The 24,200-nt window shown below is 46.5% G+C and overlaps 1 protein-coding gene across 2 annotated transcripts in view; it reads right to left on the reverse strand.

Moving 5' to 3' along the window:
* Positions 1-24,200, reverse strand: part of ZYG11B (zyg-11 family member B, cell cycle regulator) — a 64,006-nt gene that overhangs the window by 17,147 nt on the left and 22,659 nt on the right. For both annotated transcript variants that reach the window (XM_036756161.1, XM_036756162.1), the window contains exons 3-10: positions 22,475-23,229; positions 11,461-11,601; positions 10,851-11,027; positions 7,002-7,066; positions 5,227-5,326; positions 4,932-4,982; positions 3,203-3,364; positions 3,066-3,113 (exon numbers count right to left, since the gene is read on the reverse strand). In XM_036756161.1, the coding sequence (XP_036612056.1) occupies positions 3,066-3,113; positions 3,203-3,364; positions 4,932-4,982; positions 5,227-5,326; positions 7,002-7,066; positions 10,851-11,027; positions 11,461-11,601; positions 22,475-23,229 (1,499 nt within the window). The remainder of the gene's footprint in view (positions 1-3,065; positions 3,114-3,202; positions 3,365-4,931; positions 4,983-5,226; positions 5,327-7,001; positions 7,067-10,850; positions 11,028-11,460; positions 11,602-22,474; positions 23,230-24,200) is intronic.

Genomic DNA, 24,200 nt, shown 5'->3' on the forward strand with positions numbered 1-24,200 from the left:
TATACTGGACCAGTTCCCAGCTCTACCAACAGAGCATCGATATGCCCATTTTCCCATAGTCTCTCCAGCATCTGTCATTTTCCTTTTTTGTCAATTTTGCCAAGCTGATGGGTGTGAGGTAGTACCTCAGAGTTGCTTTAATTTATACTTCTCTAATTATTAGACACATACAGAGGTGAGAAAAGTAAGAGTAAAGTAAAAGGAGAGATTCAAATGAGGTGCTCTAGATGGATTTAAAGACATCAGCGCCCTCTATCACTAACTACCTTGTATTGAACTCTCTTGTACACGTTACATATATACTTACATATATGTACATGGCTCCTCTGATACATGCTAGTGCCTTGCATAGAGCAGACAATGAGGAAATGTGTGTTGACTGACTGAATGACGGAGAGATCACGCTGAGCTTAAGTAATGAGGGAAGGCTTCACTTAGGAGGCAGCCCCTGAACAGGCCTTCGAAGAAGGCCCTTTGTCCAGTGTCAATGGGATTTGTTCCCTGCTTCTAGCCAAAATGCTGCTTCCAGATGTTCACCTTACTGCCCAAACTCCTCCTTCTTCTTGGATGCCTAATAATGGAAGTACTCATGTTTACCAACCAAAACCATTCAGCAGAGTTTCTGTGACAGAAGCAGTTAGTCCATTATTACCGCTATCATTTTACCGATTAGTATGTGACCTTGACCACATACAACATATTGGGCTGGTTTCCCTAATTACTACAGATAGTACAGTAGACAGAAAGTTGTGTGAAAGCTTAAAGGGCAGTCAGAATTGAAATGCCTCAAACTGGCAAACTATTGCTGTAAAAGAACTTAATTAATTTTCATAAAACAAACAATGATCCTCAGAGGGACTGGGCAATTGGAGGCGATAGTTACTGACCCCTCTGCAGTGCGGCACTGACTCCTTGAAGCTGGAAGAACAATGAGAAGACCAGTAGCCACACAATTGCTAACCACTGCTAGGAGGAAAAAGCCTCTTGTCACAGGCAAGACAAGATGGCACTGAAGCCCGCAAAGATCTTTTTACTGAGGAAACTCACTTTTCCATTTCAAGGCTCTACCATACCCAAACCACAACTAGAACAAGTGTCAACCACCCAGCCTCAAAGTTGTTTGGAGGATTTTTTTCTCCCAAAGGGTATAAAAGTATTGTGGATGGAATGATGAACTCTGATAAATATACTGCTGTAACGAGAAAAGGACCAGTACTAGAACTACAAACATTACTAAATGGAGAGAGAATACTGTGAAATGATCTTGTAGCAGGTCTCATGTCACAAAAGATTAAGAAATTATCCAAGAGATGGAAGAAAATAGGCTTCAATGGCCTAGAAACATGCCTAATTTAAACTCCATTAAAAATACATGGTTTATAATCAAGGTTAGATGTGGGAAAAATATTCAATGTGATAAAAAGAGAATTAAAGAATATATATCAAGTTCTTATAAACTCAATGGTAAATCAAATGAAACAAATGACTGACTGCACCAAAAGGACATAATGAAATTTTTACGAAGATGTAAAAAGTTAAGGTTAAGGCGCCCTAGTCATTGTCATTATACTCATCCTCATCCCCTACCTGCATCATGCCATCAGTGTGGGTACTTTCTCTTCACCGGTTCAGATCATACTCCTCTACCCACCCATCCATCCATTCACACTTCTCTATTCTGTGATATCTGGTTCCCTCCCTACGCTGGAGGAGTCAGCTTGTGCTCTCTTAGAACTCCCAGTTGATCTGATCCTTATGACAACTGGAAATGTAATTCCACGATCATTAAGTGCTCACTATCCACACAGTTCTATAACAGGCATTGGGGAAGGTGTGAGGCTCGTTTGTGACAGTCCTTAACTTCAGGGAGCTCATAGTCTAGCAAGGATATCAGGCACCAATGATGGCAACCAAAACATAATGCCAGGACATAAGCAGACTAGAACAGAATAGAGTGATATATAAGGTTCATTGTAATTTAAGCCCAGAGTCTGTGGAGGGGAGGAAGGCTTGAAACTGTGGAGGGCCCTAAATGCCAATGAAAGAGGGCAAACTCTGCTTTGTGACAAGGCAGCCCAATTTTGGGATACATGGAGCTCTCTGGCTGGATATAAGGAAGGCAGAGAAAAGAACTAGAGGTGGACAATGGGGGTGGCAGCCCACCCAGCAGATCATGAATAGGGCAGGAAGCTGCTGCATGTCTCTAATGCCAGGTGAGTGCGGCCTGGTGCTGGATGAGGGCACAAGGAAGAATTCAGAAGGAAGATTGTGAGGGGATAATCCAAAGGGTCTGACCAGCGAGTGGAGCAGGGGAGGGAAAGAAAAGGAAGGATCGGAGATACCGCCTTTTTTCAAATGTAGGAGCCTAAACAAGTACAGAATAATCATGACTAGTAACAAACAAACCTGAGCCTTGAAAAGATATTTTAAAATGATATTCTTTTCACATTAAAACATTCATCTTTCTTGATGTCTGTCAAGTTTGCAATTTGAAAAAAAAAGGAACAAGACCCATCCTCAGCGGCCTGCCTAACTGGTCACCACTGAACCAAATGGGGCACACACAACACTTACTGGAAAGAAGTTCTGGGGTCACCCACAATGCTCCAGTTACACTTTTTCTCACATGCTAAAGGATTAAATTTAACTTAGTTGGCTCTTCTTACATCACTAACGCATACTCAGGCTCGTGGGCATCTGCATGCCTTGGCAAGAGTGACTGCCTTCCACTTACCACAAATGGAAAGGGCCTCCACCTCCCCCCCATGCAAACCCAAAGCTTCAAGATGAGATGATCAAGGTTACCCCCAAGAAGAAACATAAGAAGGCACTTTTCCTACTTCTTTGTAGAGGTGGGGGATTACAGGTAGTGTTTCGGACTCAGGATTACAAGGGATAGCTCTCTGGGAGGGGAAGGAGGTGACCCTAGTGGGAAATGTTAAGTGCTAGAAAGACAAAAGATTGGTAAAATTCCATTAAAAAAACGATGAGGTGGAGAATTGGGCACCTTGCTTTGAGTGTACTAGGTGACACAAAGGGGGAGAGGAACATGCACCACACCTTACCAAAAGGCCAAGGACCTTCTGCTGAATGGAGGACTCTGTCGGGAAGGACTGTTGAGAGAAAAAGAGAGACAGGAGGCTCAGCCACTACTTCTCTGGGGGCAGGATGGGACAAAGCCTCAGGGGCCAGCTGTCCTCACCTCCAGCACCCTCATGAAGAGCTCGAGCCCTTGGTTCTCTATGAAATGCTTGCAGGTTGTCGGGGACTCATCCGTGAGGTTCCAAAGGGCACTCAGGGTGAACTTGAGGGTTGTGTCCACGGAGTTCTGGCTGGTTTTCTGCTTCACTATCTGGAGAAGTTGCTGGAAGGAAAGAAAGGGGGGATTTAAACTCAATAACATCTGGAAACCCATGAGCCTTCCCAAAGTACTTCCCCAGCAGCCGAACAACCGGGTAAAGAGTGCCTTAGATTCAGAGCCGGGAAGACCTGAACCTCAGCAGTCAGTCAGCCACAGTGTTTCTAGACCTCATGGCTCCAACATTTAGTTTCCTCTAGAGAGACAGCTTCGAGTCTGCTTCCCAGCTGTCTGTGCTCACCTCTCCGTTTTAGGAAGGACACTAAGAAGCCTGAAAGCATCAAGAAGTAGATGGTAAGTGTCTGGGATGGCAAAGGCTCCTAGATTGTGCTCTCCGAGGCAGGCTGAGCCCAGAAAAAGAAGACTTAGTGGCTTTCCTGATGGTTCTGAAGGGCAGTCACGTGGCAGATGAGACTGGTGATACTTGGCCTCAGAAGGCAGAAGGGCAGATTCAGGGCTGGCGGAAGGAAAGCTCCCTAGAGCTACCCAAGTGAAGCAGGCAGTGGCCTTAGCAGAGGCCTGTCTGAAATTGGATGACTAACTAAATTCTAAGCACTTCTGCTTACAGTGAGACATCTGAAGGGACAGCAACCAATTCCACTTTTGAAAACTTCTCTGATCCCAGGTCATTTTCTACTTAAAAATTTAGAGGGTTCAAGAACCAAGACAAAATTCCACAGCCACAGTATGGGTAACAGTTTTTGATTCATCACCCAGAATAATTGGAACTTACCTGGAGAACTCTTTCCCTAAAGCTATTCACTGAATTCTGACGGGGGGAATTTCTAGCCCCCCAGTGCGAGGGATCCCCAAAGCATGGAGGATCTGGCAGTGGGTGGCCCAGATCCGTAGACTCAGAGGATTTTAAAGCCGGAAGGTCCCTTAGAGGTCACTAGACCAAAATCCTCATTTCACAAATGGGAATCCTGTGGCATAGGGGCAAACGGACTTGCCTAAGGTCCCCCGGTGGCAGATTAAGAGCCAGCACCCAGAACCCCAGAGCAGCACTGACCCTTTCTTAGAGCACCTCACTTCCTATGAAACAACGAAGAAGCTTCTCTCCCAGTATCCACAAGGAACATCCTTCCACGGATTTGCTGCCATTCAACCAACACCTATGGGAGGGCTTACCATGTGTAAGAGGTATGGGGGCATGAAGATGAAACACAGCGCTCCCTAATCTCAAGGAGATTATAAACAACACCGGGGAAGTCAGATGTGAGCAGAAATTAGTGCTAGGATACGGACAGTGGTAGGAGAAAGCAGAGATCAAGAGAAGGTGTGCTAGGAAACACTGAGGGGAGATCACGGGCACAGAGAAAAGGGGCGGTGGAGTGAACTGAGACGCAAAGACAGGGGGCATCTCTATTGCAGCCAGCTGGCCTTCCTCAGACCTGGTGAGACCTGCGTGGGGTACACGCCACTCTTCTTGCAGCAGCATGAAGGACACCCCAGAGGGGAGAACAACAGGGAGGAGGCTCTGCTGGTCTAAGGGCTGAGCAGGCTGCTCAAGTGAACACATCACTGCCTGAAAAGGGAACCCTCTGATCTCCCAGAGATGCCACAGGCTTACCCTGACAATGAAGAGCTCCGCTCCCAGCTGGGCAGTCTGTTCCGTAGAAAGCTGCAAACAAACAATCCTCGGGTAAACTGCAAGAAATTCCCATCGGGAGTCAAACACTGTTAGCCCACTGAGCCACCACCCAAATCCCCGACTGTAATGGAATGTTGCTGTAGTGGAATGCCATGTGTCATTCTGAGAAGTGCTCCAACTAGGAGGCCATTCCACCAGTCTGGCTTGTTAAAATCGCAGTTTGGGCGGAGAGCCTGAGCCCAGCAGGCAGAGAACAGCCCGGCTCAGGAGGTACCTTTGCGGCAAGAATGGAGATGATTGCCACAGCCATCCTCTGCATGTTCTGGTCTTCATGGTTACAGAGCCACTGCATGACAAGCTTGGCAGCTTCGAACCTGCAAGGAGACAGGGTTTCCACAGATGACTCCTAAGGGCATGAAATCTGCAGCCAGCAAGATGGGGTAGAAAAAGCTCCAGGCACCATGCCCAATCCTTTGATCTAGCAATACCACTACTAGGGCTGTACCCCAAAGAGATCATAACAAAGGGAAAAGCACCCACATGTATAAAAATATTTATAGCAGCTCTTTTTGTGGCAGCAAAGAACTGGAAATTGAAGGGATGCCCATCAATTGGGGAATGGCTGAATGGTATGTGATTATGATGGAATACTAGTGTGCTATAAGAAATGATGAGCAGGCAGATTCCAGAAAAACCTGGACTTACATGAACTGATGCTGAGTGAAGTGAGCAGAACCAGGACATTGTACACAGTAACAGCAACACTGTGTGATCATCAACTGTGACAGACTTAGCTATTCTCAGAAATACAATAATCCGAGTCCAAAAGACTCATTTTGGAAAATGCTCTCCACATCCAGAGAAAGAACTATGGAGTCTGAATGCTGATCAAAGCAGACTATTTTCACTTTTTTTGTTTTTTTTTCCTTCTGGTTTTCCCCTTTTGTTCTGATTCTTCTTTTACAACATGGCTAATGTGGAAATATGATTAATAAGATTGCACATGTATAACCCATATCAGACTGTTTGCTGTCTTAAGAGAGGGGGGGAAGGAGGGAAGGAGAAAAATTTTGAACTCAAAATCTTATAAAAATTAATGCTGAAAACTATCTTTACAATACTATTAAGTGGGAAAAAATAAATTAAATTAATTTAAAAAACCAGAAAACAAAAAACAACAAAAAAAGAAATAGCTCCAGGTTATTTCCTGGGATCCGAGAGCCAGGATTCAAGTCTTGTCTTTATTACCTGGTGGATACGGGATTGTGGGTAAGTCACTTCACTTTTCAGGGCCTCAATTTTCTTATCTGCAAAATGAGGCTAGTATACCAGCCCTGACTGCCTCTCCACACTTGGTGGTTCTAATGAGAGCATGCACAGGGGAGTCTTTGGAAAGCTGTGACAGGTGATACCAGCACATGGAATTATCAGGTCAACTCTGGTTATGAAAACCAAAGGAGTAACTTAGAGGTAGGTGAGAAGAGGGAATTTCTGTCCCATCTGTGGCACAAAAGGGAAGGTAGTACAGAACGCTGAGGGAAGAGCTCTAGTTGGTGCACTGACTCTCTGGGTGACTCTGGAAAGACCGCGTAACCTCTCTGAGCCTCAGTTTAGTCATCTGTAAAACGAGGCTATTCCCTGTGTCGCTTGCCTCACAGGGTTGTTGTAGACCTTAAACTGCTCTAACAAAGAATCAGAGCTAAACATCTAGCACTTTCTACTCATATTAAACACTTAATCTGTTCTGATCTGTAGCCATTTATGGTTCCACTTGTGACACACATGAGGGCAGAGCCATGGCTCTGGGCTAGAATGTCCCACAAGGGTTTCTTCCTCTCTAAGATGAGGAAGTGTGATGAGCTGCTATCAGTCGTGGATGCTCTCTACCTCCATATCTCCCCACAGAGCTCAGAGTATGGTGCATTCATTATATAGAAGAAAAGCTGGGTAAAGCCTGAACCACTGAATGACTGGAAAATGAGGCTGACCTGACAGAGAAGGGATGCCCCAGGGCCCAGGGAGAATGCGCACTGCTAGGCCCTCACTTGCCTGTTAAATGGAACATCCTGGAGGATCCGGTCACTGCACAGTGAAAGAAGGCAATTTTTCTGTAGCTGTCAAGACAAAGCGGAAAAAAAAAACCCGGATAAAATAACCTTTCGAAACAATTTACAATAAATAAATCCCAGACAGGTTACCTCTCTTCAGGAAGGGGCCAAGTCTTTCCAACACAATTTTATACCACTCCCCAAGCCTTCTTTCTTCCCATCTGCTTGGTATAAAAGCCCTAGCCCTGCCCTGTGGGGTGCAGCCTAAGGAATTAACACTGATTATTGGTCTCCCAGAGGAGCTAATTTATGTAAATCATTCAACCAGCATTAATTAAGTTCGCACTAGGTGACAAGTCCAGTGCTTAGGATACAAAGGCAAAAGGCACACAGTCCTTGGCCTCAAGGAACGTACAGCCCTCCAGGAAGAAACAATATATAGCACACATAAGTAGAGACGGAATACAGACAAAATCAATGAAGGGCAGTTTGATTCGGGAGGCACAAATCAGGGAAGGCTTCCCAGAGGAGGGCCGAGTCTTAAAAGAAATCAAGGATTTTTTTTTGGTGGCAGGGCAATTGGGGTTAAGTGACTTGCCCAAGGTCATACAGCTAGCACGTGTCAAGTATCTGAGGCCGGATTTGAACTCAGGTCCTCCTGACTCCAGGGCCGGTGCTCTACTCACTGCACCACCTAGCTGCCCCCAAATCAAGGATTTTTAAAGAAGGAAAGAAGGAGTGCACTCCAGGCCTAGGTCAGAGAAGGAAGGCAATGTCAGGTATGGAGACTGGCAAGAAGGCCTGTCTGACTGGAATGCAGAAAGAATGGAAAGAAGTAACGTCCAATGGGGAGGGAAAGGTGGTGAAGGGCTTTAAAAGCCAGCAGAAGAGTCTAGTTTAGGGAGAAGTCCAGGGAGCTAAGGCCAAGACAGGGGCAGGCCTGGGCTTTAGGGAAGTGACTTTGGCAGTTGAGCAGAGAGAGTCCTGACAGAGGACACTAACTGGTGGTGACTGTGACCATCCAGGGGAAAGGGGAGAGGGCTGTATGAGCAGAGACAAAGGTCAGCTGCCAGAGCCTTGGGAAGGCAAGTGCCTCATTATCAGGAGGACGACAGAGCTGGGTGCGTTCTTTCAAAGTCTGTGTCCTGGCATTAAAGGCCCTGCCCTTTCTTGCCAGTCTTACCGCATTACTGTTCCTCTGCACTCTACGCCACAGACTGGCTCAGTCCCTTCTACTCTCCTGCCGCATGCCAGGCATCGATTGCTCCCTAGTGCAGGACTCCCTGTTCTTGGGAGTCAAGGAGAAGTCAAGGGGGCCCTAGTTTGTAAGCCCAGAGAACTGAGAGGATGGTGGTGCCCTCAACAGTAATAAGGAGGCTTGGAAGTGGGGAGCCTTTAGGGGGAAAGATGAGCTCAGCTTGGGGTGTGCTGAGTTTAAGATTGGGGCTGGAAAGGTAGATCTGAGAATCATTAGCAGAGAGATGGCAATTAAATCCTTGGGAGCTGATGAGGTCACCAAGTGGTACAGATGGAGAAGAGAAGAAGGCTCAAGGCACAAAGGCCTTGGCCAATGAAACTGGAAACTGCCAGATACCAAGTCATATCTGCAAACTGAAAAGGCTCTGGGGTACAGAATGTGCCCGCCTCTTTTCTAACTCCTCAAAGCAGAATCTGCTTGCCCCATGGGGTAAGGGAGCTTGGGGGTCATGTCAACCATGGCAAGGCACTGATGCAGCACCATGCCTGGCCCCACAGCCATGCTGTTCTACCTGCTTTTGGAAGGCAAGTTGACCCCAACCAAGGGTGCCTGAGAATGCTCTCTGAGACAGCCCCTGAATGATGTGGCCCACAGGGCAGATCTGTGTGTTACCTTCTAACTCCCAGTCTCCTTCACCTCAGAGTTCAGACAGGTAGGGTTAGCAGAAGGGAAGGGAGGTGAGTAAATGTAAGAGGCACCCTTTAGAGCAGTGAATGACTCAGCTGGGCCTCTATGACCCAAATATGGCCATTTATGGAGTGGGTGGGCCACAAAATGTCATCTTGGAGACCAGTGCTCAGCAAGTTGAAAAGGCTCTTACTGGTTTCAGTAATTTCCTAGAGGGAAATTTCTTGCTCAAAAGAGAGACAAAAAGAAACATAAGCCAGAGAACGGGCCACTAACTTCCAGGATCATCCATAAGAAGGAGGTGGCTAAGAAAGTCAAAATCCTATCAGAAAACTCTCAAGGACATGCTAGATCCCCAGCTCTATTTATGACCTGAATGACCTTGCTTGGTACAGCACATGGAGCCCGGCAGTGCCTAATCAATGCTAGCTGGCTGACTAAGCTTGGAGAAGTCACTTAGCCTGCTTGGGCCTCAGTTTTCTTTCCTGGAAAATGGGGGGGGGTGCGGCTGCACGTGTGGCTTGAAGGGATGGCTCAGAATGTCTCATCTGTGATCCTAGGACCCTAAGAGGAAGCGAGCATCAACAGAATATGTGATCCTCTGGAAAACACAATTCCCTGGCATTTCTGCATCTGTATTAAAGGTGTGGGTAGAGTCAGGAAGTTGGGGCACACAGGCTGTCATGTCAGTCACTTTGGTGATGCAGGTACAGATGGCTGTTACCAGCAGAAAGCAACCTCAACATCCCGGGAGGAGGCTGAAGCCCAAGGTCCCAAATGGAAAGCCATGAGGCCACGGTGGCATTTGATTCCTGCTGAGTGAAGGTGAGGGAGAGCTGGAGAAGAAAGGTAGGTCTGGGGAAATGAACAGGCAGCTGAGAGGACTGTGCCTGAACTGACTCTGTGCACCCACGCTAATATACAGGAATGACAGATAGGGGCTTCATAAGGGAGAACCAATATCACCTAACAAAGGCTAGTGAAAACATACTGGCTTGGAGTCTTGCAAATCTAATTAAGAACACTTCCAACAGAAATTATAGGGAAAGGGGAAAAGCTGCTTGAAGACGAAGGCCATGTAGTATAGTATATAATGAGAAAACACTCGACTTGAATTCAGGAGAAATCCAGGGTCAAATCTCACCTTCAAGATTTCTGAGCTATGTGATCAAAGGCAGGTAACTTAACCTTTCTGAACCCATTTCCTCATTAAAAAAAAAATCAAATAACTGATATTATTTGATAATGTAGGTATCTCAATGTAGGTACTTCAAAATAATGTAAGTACCTCAAAATGATAAATATGTGTCAGCTCTGATGTGCACAGAGTAGCAGGTACAACAGAAGAGGAAGAGGAGAAGGAGAGGCCCAGTGACTCACAAGAGACAATACAATCCATGACCCCACTGCTACACAAAGGTCCAAAGGGTGGGAAGGGGACAAACACTGGAGATCCTATTGGAAGGACGGGCTTTGTGGGCTGGGACCAGTGGCTGACATTTGTCTCCAGAAGGAGGATTCATTCAGAAGAGATACAGAGAGATTAAAAGTATAAGAAAATGGAAGAAAGAGAAGAGCAAAGTTCTACACTTGTGCTCCAACAATCCACTTTAATTTGACAAGGATTCAGTGCCCATTATGTGCCAGATGCTGGGAATAGGGATCAGGGACGAGACTTGTGACTTCATGGGCCCAGAAAACTCCCCAGTGACTGTCCCCCTCTCAATGCAGGCCAGCACAGTCCCTGCCACTTTACATCTAGGAAAGCTGTCAAGGGCACTGAGTGGCTAAGTGACTCACCCAGAGTCACACAGCCAGTGGCTATCAGAGAGAGGCCTCAAACCTCCATCTCTCTGGCTACAACATCAAACAGCTGCTCTAGATCAGTTGGGTGCCAGGTGTCTACAGCTGCCATCAGCCGCCCACCCCAAGGCCCAGTCTGCATGTGGGGCTGATGCCAGTTACCTGCTGGTGATTAGGAAAGTGCTCCATGGCTTTGAGCAGCAGGTGGGTCACGTCAGCCAGGAGCCGCACTGGCATTCCCACGGCTAAGTCCTGCTTGGTCAAGTTAAACACACATGCACTCGCTGCCAGCTGGACCGGTAAGTTCATGGGGTGGTTCCTCATTCCAATGACCACCAGCTGAAATGAAAAAAGCCCTCCCTGGAATTCAGGCACGGTGGAGCAGTGGCCCTCAGAGCATCAGGAAAGGCACCAGCTGTGACCACCTCGACCTATCCCTTGGGGCTGACGCTGGTGATGAATGGGATCTGGGTCTGACCCTGGAGGCCCTTTCAACACTCCCACTGACCATTCAGGGAAGCTGCTGCTGCTGCAGCTGTTGCTAAAAAGGTCAGAGTCTTAAGGTCTAAGGTTAAGGGGCAGCTCATTCCAGTCGGATCCCCTTGCCATCACCACTAAGCAAGAACAACCCTGGAGATACTTCTCCCACTGGTTTCCAGAATCTGACTCAAGCAATAGAGCAGAGCGCTGGAGGCAGAAAGCCAAGGTTAAGTCCTGGCCTTGGCTTTCTCATCTGTAAAATGGTCACGAGAGGAAGCTGTTGCAACTTTACCTTTAATATCTCAGGTTTTGTTTTTTCCATGACATGGGTCAGGCTGAAGAGGTGAAAGAGGGCTTCCCGGACAAAGAAGGCCCTCTCGCTGTATCGCTTCAATGCTTCCGAAATCTGAGTCTCATTAGCTTCTCCCGATACCTTTAAAACAAGGTCATTTTTGTTTAAAAAACAAAAATACAGCAAGTTAGAACATCATATTCTCTAGGCTCCAGAATTTGTCTTCCAAATTTTGAAACATGCTATTTCCACATCTGACCAACCCATCACAGGTCCTCCCCAGCCCAAACTCGTTCCACACCTGGCCTCCCATCAGGTATGTGACTCTCTGTGTCTGGAAGCTGCTCCACAATCTCCAGGACCACGAGGTTTTCTAACTGTCATAATAACTGCCTGAGTTGGGCACATCTAAGAACACGAATGGACAGACACAGGAGAATAGTTTACACAACGACCGTGATGATGGAAAGGAAAACAACGCTGTAAGACGACTTCAGAACTGGGGTGAAGGCAGGACACCACGGTGACTTCGGAAGGCCAGCGGTAAAGCCCATGTCTATTCTCTTGGCAGGCAATGAACCACAACCTGTCAGACATGACTAACGCGGTCTGCTCTGATTGCTTTTATTTTTGTTATAAGGGAAGAAGTGGAGCATCATGAGAAGTATTAACGGTGTAAAAAAAGCAACAATAAAATGTTCTAATTTTTAAAAGAATGTCTAGGGACATGAAGATAAAAACTAATGAAATCAGATGGTGTAAGCAAAGGGGTGTTTAGTGTGGTTGTGACTGGAGTGAGATATTACGGAGACCGCTCTCTCCTCGCGCCCCCCTGCCCCCACCCACCGCCATATATGTGTATGTGTGTATCCACATGTGTTGGTACAGGCCAGTAAACGTTTGAGGTGAAAGCACATCATACTAGAAAGAGTACTGGACTTGAGACTCAGACAATGAGAGTTTGAGTTTCAACTCCACGGTGTGACTAGTCATGGAAGTTTAGGCACGTGTCTTCTCACTTGCTCATCTGTAAGAAGGAAGGAAGAGGAAATGCGATCTCTGGTCCTTTCAGGGAAGACTTCCGAGAATAACGGGGATCCTAACAGCTTCTCGAAAGGCAGAAGGAAGTGATCAAGGCCAGGCGAGGCAAGGAACAGCAACACGCCCACTGACAAATGGGAACTCGTATGAAATAATGCAGTGAAACAGGGAGAACCAAGAGAATGCCGTACAGTAACAGCAATATTGTTAACTGTGAATGGCCAAGCTACTGAGTAATATGATCGTTCAAATCAGCTACAAAGGATCTGTGAAGGAAGATGCTGTGGAAGTGGGCATTATATATCTCTATCAAGCGTTGGCCTCCTATAAGGCAGGCTTGTAAGGCAACGAATGAAACAACTCGGAGCTCAAAATTTAACAAATAAGCAAATAAGTGAAAAACAGAAACTGAGTAAATTCATCTGGAAGGACTAGGAATTAGAAAAAAGAGTGCATCCAAAAGGTTAGGAGGCAAATGGAAGACAAGAAAAAGCAGAAGTGAGTCCTCATATGTTGTGCCAGGGCCATCTCTCACCCATCCAGCAAGCCAACTATGTGCCAGGCACTAGAGAGACAAGTACAAAGAAGGAATACGTGCAAAGTAGTTAAACAGAGGTTAGTTGGGGAGGGAGGGAGAGAGTACTTGGGACGATAAGGAAAGGCTTCATGTAGAAGATGATGCCAAGATCTTTCATTTTTATGTCACCTAAATTTTCCCCTGTATCCGTCCTCTTCTCCTGTCCCAGGGAGTCATCCCACGTTTTAAGGAATATTATTTTTAAGAAAAAGAGGGAAAGAAAATCAATAAGCAAAACTGTTAAATACACTGAAAAAAGTCTGCAGATCTATGCGCTGTCCCACAGCCCCGTGTGGAGGGGGAACGGGCCTCCTCAGCTCTCTTCTTTGGGGTCAGCTTCTTCCTTGGGACAAGCACGACTCACATGAGCTTGTTCTATCTTCGCCGCTTTTTTCATTCACTCTGTGTTCTCATCACTGTCTCTGCTATTTTCTTGGTTCTGCTGACTTCACATTATATTAGTCCATATAAGCCATTCCATGACCCTTTGTACTTACATTCCTCAGTGATTCCTCATTACACTCGGTCTGCACACCCTGTTCATCCACTTCTCAACTGATGGCCATTCACTTGCATTACCAGTTCTTTATTACCTCCAAAGTGCTGCCATAAATAGTTGGGTGCATATGGGACCTTTCTTCTTAACTGACCTCACCAGACCTCCTTGGGGCATATGCCTAGCAGTGGGATCTCTGGGCCAAAGGGAATAGAAGTCTTAATCACTTTATTTGCATAGTTCCATATTGTTTTCCAAAATGGTGGTACTACAGCTCCACCAACAAGGAGTTAGGAGGCCAATCTTCCCACAACTTCTCCAAGGCTTACTGTTCCCATGTTTTGTCATCACTGCCAATCTGCTAGTGTGCTTAGTAAAACGTTTCAAAACTATTGTCTTGACTTTGCATTTCTGTTATTATTGGTGATTAGAAACACTCTTTCATATATGCTCGTTATTAGTTTGCAATTCTTTTGAGAACCATGAGTTCCATCTTAAAGGGAGAGGTAAGGAGGAAGTGCATTCCAGGCACAAGGGACTGAAGGAGTACCTGATCTGGAGAAGATGGGAGGACATGGGATCAAGGGCATGTGTAGAGGGAAGGGCCACTTCTGTCAGAGACGGGGGAAGGGAAGAGAGTGGGACATGAAGTCAAGGGGCTTTGAGATGAAGAGAGAGCCCAACTTTCTCAGTGAAGTCAAAGGCAAGGTCCACAGGTGAGAGAGAAGGGGTATGGGGAACTTTAGGGGAGAAGAGGTTGGGGATAGCGTCTGTGGAAAGTGAGAAAGGGAGGCCATCAGGGAGAATAAAAGGACCGCTTGGCTGTGGGAGAGCCCAGTTGCAACTGGGTAACACAAATTGGCAATGTACCCATTCAGAGGGGGTAAAGGATTGAAAGGCAGACAAGAGAGTGTGAAGCTGAAATCACCAGTCACTTGGGGTTGAGGCTGGAGAGGGAGGATATGTGCGGTCAGGGCAGGGATGAGGGCCCAGAAAGTGCCGAGGGTTGGAGGAGGGGTGAAGCACAGGGAGAAGAGGAATGAGAGGACGCTGGGGTCAGACGGGGGAACATCGGAGCTTCCAATGAAGGAAGAACCCTTTGTGTGGCTGAGGCAGGCCCATGAAGTGGGAGGTGAGGGAATACCTATGTGAATGTTGATGTCTAGAAGCCAAGCCACAGTCCTAGGGAGGGGAGGATCACGGTGAAGTGATCACACTGCTGAACGAGGGGGCAGAAGAATTTACTTTGGGGCCGACGGATCATTCTATGAGTAGTAAGAACAGATAGAACACTGGTGAAAGAGGTCAGAATTTGAGTAATAACCGCAGAATGTGAGGGGAAACTGCCAAGACAACAGCAAGCTCATCTGAAGTGAGCCTGGGCACCGGCAGCAATGCCCACGAGCAGGGTACAACGACAGTCCACGGTCAGAGGGGGTGGCCCTGTAGGCACAGGGCAAGATGGGACTACAATGCTGTCCTGGGGATGAGTTCAGGGGCGAGAGGCATGTATGTGACTCCAGCACTGACCGTGGCTGATGCACAGGAGGGATGACACAACCCCGAGCCAGATGCGGGGAAGGGAGGGGAGGTGAAAAAACACGAAAAGCTTGTCGCTCTTTCCTTACACCACCTGTTACAGGCATCTCCTTCCATCCTTTCAATGTGTGGTACCATATGGCAAAAGTGCTCTGCAGTCAGCAGAGCTATGTTCAAATCCTGGCTCTGATACTTACTATGACTTTAAACATGTCACTTCACTTTTCTGGGCCTCAGTTTTCTCTCTGTAAAATGGGTGTTTGGACTTGCTACATGACAGGAAAATTCAGAGCACCAAGGGACATGAAAGATTGAGTTAACTCTCATGTTGCAGAAGACAAAACTTCATTCAGGCGTTATCATGTTCTAAGTGGGATAGAAAATTATGTTTGTATTGCTGTTATCAGTGGGTTCCATAAAACTACCTTGGCCAAACTGGCAATATGAATCCTGATAACGTTCCCAATGTGATAGTCAATCAGGAAGATGACGTGATAGCCGGTTATAAAAGGAGCACAAGACGTCAGTCGGAGAAGGGACTTGGGCAGCGCCCAGTCCAACCTAAACCTGGAAAGTAAACCTCACTACAACTCAGACAAGTTGCTGGCTCCAGTGAAGGGGCGGTGCTGAGGATCACACCGGGAGCTGGGAGGGCTTAGAACGTACCACCGACGCTCTTGCAGTATTCGGTTAGCTGGGGAACATTCTTCTCAGTCCACCTCCTTTGACAGATTTAAGGAAGCCGTCCTCTCCCATCCAACGTGCCCCCTCCCCCCATACTTCCCCATGGCATAGAAGGGAGCCGGGGTTTGGCAGGCTGCACACATGGAGGAGGCTCTCATACTCTGCCAAGTTGGCAAGGTTCCAAGCACAGCACCAGTGACTAGTGACTGTTCTAGGGCCCACAAAGTTTGGAGATACTGAGCACCAGCAGAGAAGGAACGTTTTTGGCCAGCATAGATCATAAAACTATCTCCTAAGGGGTGGAGAGGTTGTGATCTATTCTTGTAGAGGGAAAACCCATACTGAGGAAAGACTCCAGACAGAACTCCCTTTCCTTATTAGAGGCAGTGGGAAGAAGGCTGGGTTTGAGCACCCAGTGCTGACTGCCCCTACTGGGTGTGGCCAGGGGAAGTTACCAGATCTGCTTGATCCTGGGTCTCTTTGTCTGTCTAAATTCGGGGGTGGGGGTGGGGTATGAATGAAAAAGCATTCATTACTGAGTGACTGCTATCAGCAATCTTGTATCACAGCTGGCATTGTACACCTATTTTAAAAAGCAACAGGCCTTATCTCCAAAGAGCTTTCTATTAATAGGAGAAGACAACACATACACAGGAGTGGTAACCAGGGAGGGGAGTTTGTTCTGGGGAGGTAAAAAGAAGGTGGGTGTAGGAGGCAGATGGTCAGACAGTCTGAGGTCTCAGCCAGCCAGCAGATAGTGCGATAAGCGGGCTGGTCTATATATATTCCATCACCACTTAAGTGGGATGGGTCCTACAGAAGGAGCTCAAAATGAGGGGAACTCTGCACCAGGGTCTGGAGCCTGGATTCTGAAAACCCTGGTGTGGAAGTCCAGGTCTCAGGTCAGGGATGGAGGGTCCTGGTCCAGGTGGGGAAGGCAGGTGAGCAGTGGCAGGCTCAGTTCAGGGTTCTCGCTCTCTCACTGGCTTCTCTAATGCACCATCCATCCTGTCTTCTCTCTACAGTTCATTGACCCCTCTCTCTTAGCTGGTCTCTAAATGTCAATCTTGCTATTCCTGTAGTTCTCAATTGCTTCCTTTCATTTTGTTCCCCAAATGAGAAACAGTCCATCATTCCAAAGTCCCCAATTACTCTATCTGAAGACCGAGAGTTCCATTTCCTACTCATCTGTGAGAGGCAATCTCTCCTCCATCATACCAAGATGTCAAAGGCCTTAAATACATAAGAGACTGAGTGTAGGAAAACACAGACCACAAAGATCTAGGCATTGTCTACATTCTGTTGGTTCCGGGAGGTTTATGAATATCCTCTACAAAATACAGACTCAAACTACTCTCATGTGCAAAATGAAGGGGCTCTCCATTACCACCATGCCAAATATTAACAGCCAATTAAATTGCCTACAGGTTTTAAAGACTGAAAAAATGCTCTTCCGGTGATTCACCAATTTAGTACCCCAAACTACACCAAGGTTCCAGGATTTCATTAGCAATTCCTTTCCACTGACACAGACTGTCGTGAGATATCTATTTCCATGGTCCCATGGCCAATCTTCTGGTAATGAAGATCCTGACAATGAACTAGAATGGCCTCTGGATGACAATCCCTTGCTGGCCTTCTTACACCCTCACCCCAGGCTAGCCAACACCTGGTTCTGCTTGGTAGGGCTCCGAAGGCACAACCTTGTGGATATCAGGGTCACCTCTACACCAAATCAGGGAGACAAAAGAGCTGGACTTAAGTGGAGGTCTTTGAACTATATACCACACAATTCAATCTACTATCAATTTTAATCATTACCGTGCTAAATTACAAGTTTGAATGAATTTAGCTTTGCAGAACATGTTAGGGAGCGTACAACTGAAGAAAAACATGTGGTATATAAATATTTACTTTTTTTTTTTTTAATCAGAGGGCTCTCTTTTGAGTTTTGCTATTTAACGACAGGATCACAGAGATCTTTCTTTTGTCTGGCTCACAGGACCACTGGTTAGGCACTCTGGAATGTTCCTAAACAGAGTCTGGATAGGGAATGCCCATTCCAGAAGCATTAGAATTAGCATAAGAGGGGCAGCTAGGTGGCGCAGTGAGTAGAGCACCAACCCTGTACTCAGGTGGCCCTTAGTTCAAATCTGGCCTCAGACACTTGACACACTTACTAGCTGTGTGACCTTGGGCAAGTCACTTAACCCCAACTGCCCTGCCTTCCATCCTTCAAAAACCAAAAAAAAAAAAAAAAAAAAAAAGAATTAGCATAAGACTGGGAAAGGCCCTTTGAGATCATCCAGGTTCAACTTCTGTCTGAAGTCTGAACCCCGTCTATGACATCCCCAAGGAATCATGCAGCCTCTGGTCTGAAGACCCATGAGAATGCAGGGAAGGTAGCCGATTCCATTTGGGGGAAGTTTTATTATGAGGAAATACTTCCTTATTCTCGGATGAGATCGGCTTCCCTATAACTCTCCACTCTATTCCTATTCACCTGAATGCAATCCAGGGTTAAAAAGAATACTTCTAAACACTCCTTAAGGTGAAGTTCATTGTTGTTCAGGTGTTTCAGATTCTGTGACCCCATTTGGAGTTTTCTTAGCAAAGACACTGGAGTGTCTGACATTTCCTTCTCCAGCTCATTTTGGAGATGAGGAAACTTGAGGCAAACAGGGCAAAGTAACTTGCCCAGGGTCACACAGCTAGTAAGCGTCTGAGGCCAGATTTGAACTTGGGACTTAGTGTTCTGATGTCCCCTAGCTGCTTAACATGCAGACTCTTAACTGTCTGAAGAGAACTAGCATGATCTAACTTCTCTTTGTCAGGCTCAACATTCCAAGTTCTTCCAATCAATTCTCATAGGCCGTGGTTTCAAGTCACCTCACCATCTTGGTTGCCAGAGTAGGGACTCAGTGAGGATGGAGAAAGTGATGGAAACTGGATCAGGTGAACTGGGGAGCTGGACTTGACAAGATGGAAACCTGGGATGGGTGAAGCCTGTGGTGACATGAGCAGGGATTCCGGGGGTTCCCCAATTGTGTTAGGGAAAGAAACTGGTGGGAGAAGGGAATGTAAAAGCCCCAATTCTAGCACAAAGCATGTCATAAACCAAAATGTAACAAAAACCAGTAAGTAAAAATATTTTAAACTGCCTCTTTTTCTGTGTTAAAATTGTTCAAATGCTTATTTTATGGCCTAAAAAATGGATAGTCAAAAAAATAAATATGAACTAATAAACCCTTAAACCCACAAGAATTCAAAGCATGGGACATAGATAGCTTCCTCCTTGAAGTTCAAGATCTCGTCTTGTTTACTTCTATACCAGCCTCAACATATGTTATGTAGAGCAGATGCTTATTTAATATTTAATGAAAAAAAAGTGAGGTGGAATGCTATAAAATTACAATGACCAAGCCTAGGCCAAAAATGGAACTATGAGACCCACACCTTCCTCCATTCTTCAAAAGTGGGGGACTATGGGTGTAGATAGGATGCACATTTCTAGAGGCATGGAATGTGTGCTAGTACCAGATGCTGCAGCTTTCTTCATCTAGGATCAAGATTTTCAAATGCAAACAGTTTCAAACCAATGCCTTTTGCAAAGGGATGATAGAAAACATGCTTAGATTTCAGCTTTACAAGGTCACTTTTAAATCCTTCTGAGTTTTGTGGCTTCAAATGGGAATCCATCAAGACCTAGTAACAGGAATCCAATACTTTCTGGAATCTCTGCCCTGAGAAGGTATCATATGGCCTAGTGATCTATGCACTTAGGCAATTACAGAATCAGTGCCTGGCTCACAATCTTTCTTCTCCATCTTCCACACTGATGCTGTGTGGAACCATCCTGAATCCCCAGTTCCTCATGTTACCCAATTCACGTTACCCACGTTTGACACAGTTGGTCACCTCCTCCCAAATAATCTTTCTTCTTAAGGTGTGGTGTCCCTGCTCCCTTGGACCCCATCTTTCTTTGTTTTGTTTTTTTCCTTTGGAGAGGTGAAAGGCAGGGCAATTGGGGTTAAGTGACTTGCCCAAGGTCACACAGCTAGCAAGTGTCTGAGGCTGGATTTGAACTCAGGTCCTCCTGACTCCAGGGCCGGTGCTCTACTCACTGCACCACCTAGCTGCCCCTGACCCCCTCTTTCTTAGTAGCTTCTGTTGGATCTTCAGCTAGGTCACACCTCAACCGTGGGTGTCCCCCATGGGTCTGTCTTTCCTCCCTCTGTATCATCTCACTTGGTGATCAATTTACATCTCTATGCCGATGATTCCCATATATCTACAAAAGCTCTAGAGCATCTCCTGAGCTATAGTAACTGGATCTTCAACTGCCCTTTAGACATCTCAACGGATGCCCAGTAAGCATCTCAAACAGATGTCCAAAATTGAGCTTACTGTCTTTCCCTCCAAACCCTATGCCTTCCTCAGCTTCCCATTACTGTCGAGGGCATCACCAGCCTTCCTGCTCACCCAAACTCATACTCTCAGCGTCATCCCCTATGTTCAATTCAGTACCAGATCTTGTCATTTCTACCTTCCCAAACAACATCCCTTGCGTACATCCACTTCCCTCCATGCACATAGCTACCACCTAGTTCAGCTCCTCCAAGACTACTGCAATTGTATTTGCTGGATCTCTGACTCATGTCTCACTTCACTTCAATCTCGGTTGTCAAATTGGGTCTTCCTAAACTGCAGCTCTCACCATGTCATGTCACTGCCCTCCCCAAATTACCTATAAAGTCAACTACAAACTCTCCCGTTTGGCATTTAATGCCCTCTGCAGTCTGGTTCCTCCATACCTTTCCAATCTTCTCTGGTTTTCCTCCCCTCCATCCTCTCTACTGCACCAGCTTACTTACTGTTCCTCCCCATGGCAGGATCCATGCTTGGCATTGACCCGTCCCTCACACCAGGAAGGCTCTCTTGTCCCACCTCTGTCTCCTGGCTTCCCTGGCCTCATTCAGAACGGCATCAAATTTAACCTTCTTTCCGCAGGAAGCTTTTCCTGGTGCGCCTGCTGCTACGGCCTTCCCTCCAAGAGCACTTTCTATCTACTCTGTATATACTCTGAATGTACCCGGTTATTTTAACGTTTGTTTCTCCTTAATAATGTAGACTCCTTGAAGGGTGGGGATCATATTTTTGCCTTTCTTTTGTACAAGTTTAATAAATGGTTTTTGTTCTAATCTTGGCACTGAAATGAGGCCTTAAAGGTCCCTGGTTTGCTAGCCTCCACCCCCTCCCCTCCCCTCTATCGCTGACGGCGGCTTTCCCCCTTTAACCTCCCCTTCACCCTCTCTAGACCAAGTCGAGTCCCACTTCCTCCTGACCCCCTCCCACCACAGTAGCCAGGCCCTCCTCTGAATCCAATAGGCTCCACACTATCTAAAACTGACAAGGACATGAGAGAGCTGTCCAACATCCTCACTGGATAGGTGAGGTCCAGATCAATGAAGTGATTTGCCCAACATGGCACAAGCAGCCAAACTGACCACTCTTCGCCAACATGCTTGGAGCCGCAGTCCTATTGGACTCATTGAGCGCCTATCTGCTGATATGCACCAGTCATTTTTCAATATATACTACATTACATAAGGTAGTGTGCTAAGCACTAGCGAATAACATCTTATTTATGATGCTCATGAGATCATCGGCTCTTTGGAGGCATGAACTTAATCTTATAGGGAGGTATCCCAAAATAATTAAAGAGAGCCAGGAGGGAACTAGGTTCAAATCCTGCCTCTAATGCTTACCAGGTCCGTGATAAGCAGCTTATTTGACCCCTCTACATATACCTCATGTTCTTTGTCTAAAAAGTGGGTTTACCACCTATATTACTTACATCAGTGGGTTGTTGTGAAGATCAAACAAGAATCTAAGAAATGCTTTACAAGCTTTAAAGCTCTCTATAAATGCCAGACATTATCATTTTACTTCTCTTGTATCCCCACAAAGCATTTTCCTGGCTCCTTCGGGAAAAAAGGGGATTTATAAATGGTTTGTGGCAGAAAGACTGGCCATGGCTGCCAAGCCTTGTGGGATGTAGCAGAAGGACCGCTAGGTTTGAAGTCATAAGACCCGCGCAAGGCCGGCTCCATCACTCACTAGGATCACAGCATTCAAATCAATGCACAAGGGCTTTAGAGACCAGGTAGGCCAACCCCAGAAGGTGAAATTTAAAGTACTGAAGCGACTTTCAAGGTCCTAAGGCAGAAGGAGCAGCCGGCCATTAAATGCAGGGTCTCTGCTAGGAATCTAGGGCTCCTTCTACTATATCCCATATCACATGGAATGAGAGGAAACCTTCTGAGCGAAGGGAACTCCTAAGCCTCTCTCTGAGAGCATGGTGAAGCTCTGGTGTACGCCAGCAGCAAACACGTGCAAATGGCCAACCATGAATCACCTCTCCTTCTCTGCTGTATCCCCAGCACTTAGCAGAAAACCTGACACATAGCAGGTGTTCCTCAGAGCCTCAGTTTCCCAGTGGAGACAATAATTTCTGTATCATCTTCCTCATAGGGTTTTGGAGAAAGCAGACTCAAAATAACATACGACTCTGAATGCTACTCCCAAGGCCAGCTCCTCTTCTCCTTAGAGTCAGCACTTCTATTCCTACTGTACTGCTGCCCCCATGCTCAAAGAGTTTCTTAAAATGTGCTAACCTTCAGATGGCCTTCACCGGTGAGGAATTCTGAGTAGCCAGCATCAGTGGCCAACAAGCCTACAAACTGCATGGTAGGCCGCTGCTGAATAAAAGCTTCTACAGCTTTGTCGGTCACATGCTTCCTCCCAGAAATGTCCAGAGACACAAGATTGGGCAGAATATCCTTCTGCTCCAGAAGGCGAAGAGCTATATCAGAGGTGAACTGCTTATCGTCAGAAATGTCCAGGTGGTTCAGGTGCTTGAGCTCTCTAATCACGTCCAAGATCTGGGTGGTGGTCATCTTCAAGCACTTCAGGTGGTGCATGGTCAGGGACTTCAGCCGGTCTTTACAGGTGAGCAGCGCTGTGATGTCTGTCACTGATGTGTTGGAGATGTCCAGACTCTCTAGCCTAGGCAGTGAAGCCACATCGGCCAAGTCTTCATTGTAGAAGAGGACATTGGTAATGCTCAAAGCCCGAAGACCAGACAGCTGGCTGAAGCACCTTTCGTAAGGATCTTCCAGGGAAAGGGTGAGTGAGTTTAACACCAGGCATTGCAAATTCTGCTGAATCCATTTGTTACTGCCAAGCCCACTGATGATGTCTGTGATGGTGATATCGGCATTCACACCAGTAGCATCAAGTTCTACCAGCTTATGATGGCAAAAGGCTTTCCGGAAAGCTACAGCAGATATCTTTGCTTTGCGGATACAAGCTCGCTTCAAGCGCATCTGGTTGCCTCGGAAAATTCCCACGGTTCCATCATTTAGTAGGCCTAGGAGAAAAGAACAGCATTGAGAACATTTCATTCTACCTTAGCAGGAAAACTCTCCTGGTACATTATTAAGTCACCGAACAGAAGAACTAACAACATGTTTAAATGAGCCACAGGTTAAAAATAGGGGCTGGGACCCAGGCATGGGCATAGAAACTGAGATTACTTGGGAATCCTGCAAAAGATTACTCTTGAAGTTGCTTAGAAACTGACAGTTTAATATTTCATGTTCATGTAGAAGAGGAAACACCAGGAAAAGGGATAATCATCAGATATTATCAACGAGGTGGCACCGAGGGTGTGTCATACCGACGTCCACTATTGCCCCCCCCCACCTCCCAACCTCCACCTGCTGAAATCGCTCCCAGGCTTCGAGGCCCAGCTCTTAGCAGCATGACCGGAGGCAAGCAGCTTCTCTTGTTGAAGCTCCATCTCCTTGTCTATAAGATGGGCACAGTGACATCTGCACTACCTGTCTCACTGGGTTACTGTGAGTTCAGTGCTTTGTCAACTGTTTTCTGTTGTTCAGTCACTTCAGCTGTGCCCGGCTCTCTGTGTCCCCATTTGGGGTTTTCTTGGCACAGACACTGGACTGGTTCACCATTTCCTTCTCCAGCTCATTTTACAGATGAGGAAACTGAGGCAAACAGGGTGAAGTGACCTGCCTAGTCAGCGTCAGAGGCCAAATTGGAACTCGGGCCCAGCATCCTATGCACGATGGCACCCCCTAGTTGCCCCTTATAAACTGTAATGCACCATAAAAAGGTGACCTGCTAGAGCACATGTAAATGATAGTCACGTCTAACATTTCTATAGCACCTACTATGTGCCAGGCACTGTGCTAAGCTCTTTACAACACCCCCAGGAGGGAGGTGCGATTATTATCACCAGTGAGCAGTTAAGTGGCTTGCGCAGGTTCCCACAGCTAGGAAGTATCTGAGGCCACATTTGAACTCAGCTCTTCTGACTCC

This window comes from Trichosurus vulpecula, chromosome 4 (assembly GCF_011100635.1).
Source record: "Trichosurus vulpecula isolate mTriVul1 chromosome 4, mTriVul1.pri, whole genome shotgun sequence".
In the NCBI taxonomy this organism is placed as follows: Eukaryota; Metazoa; Chordata; class Mammalia; order Diprotodontia; family Phalangeridae; genus Trichosurus; species Trichosurus vulpecula.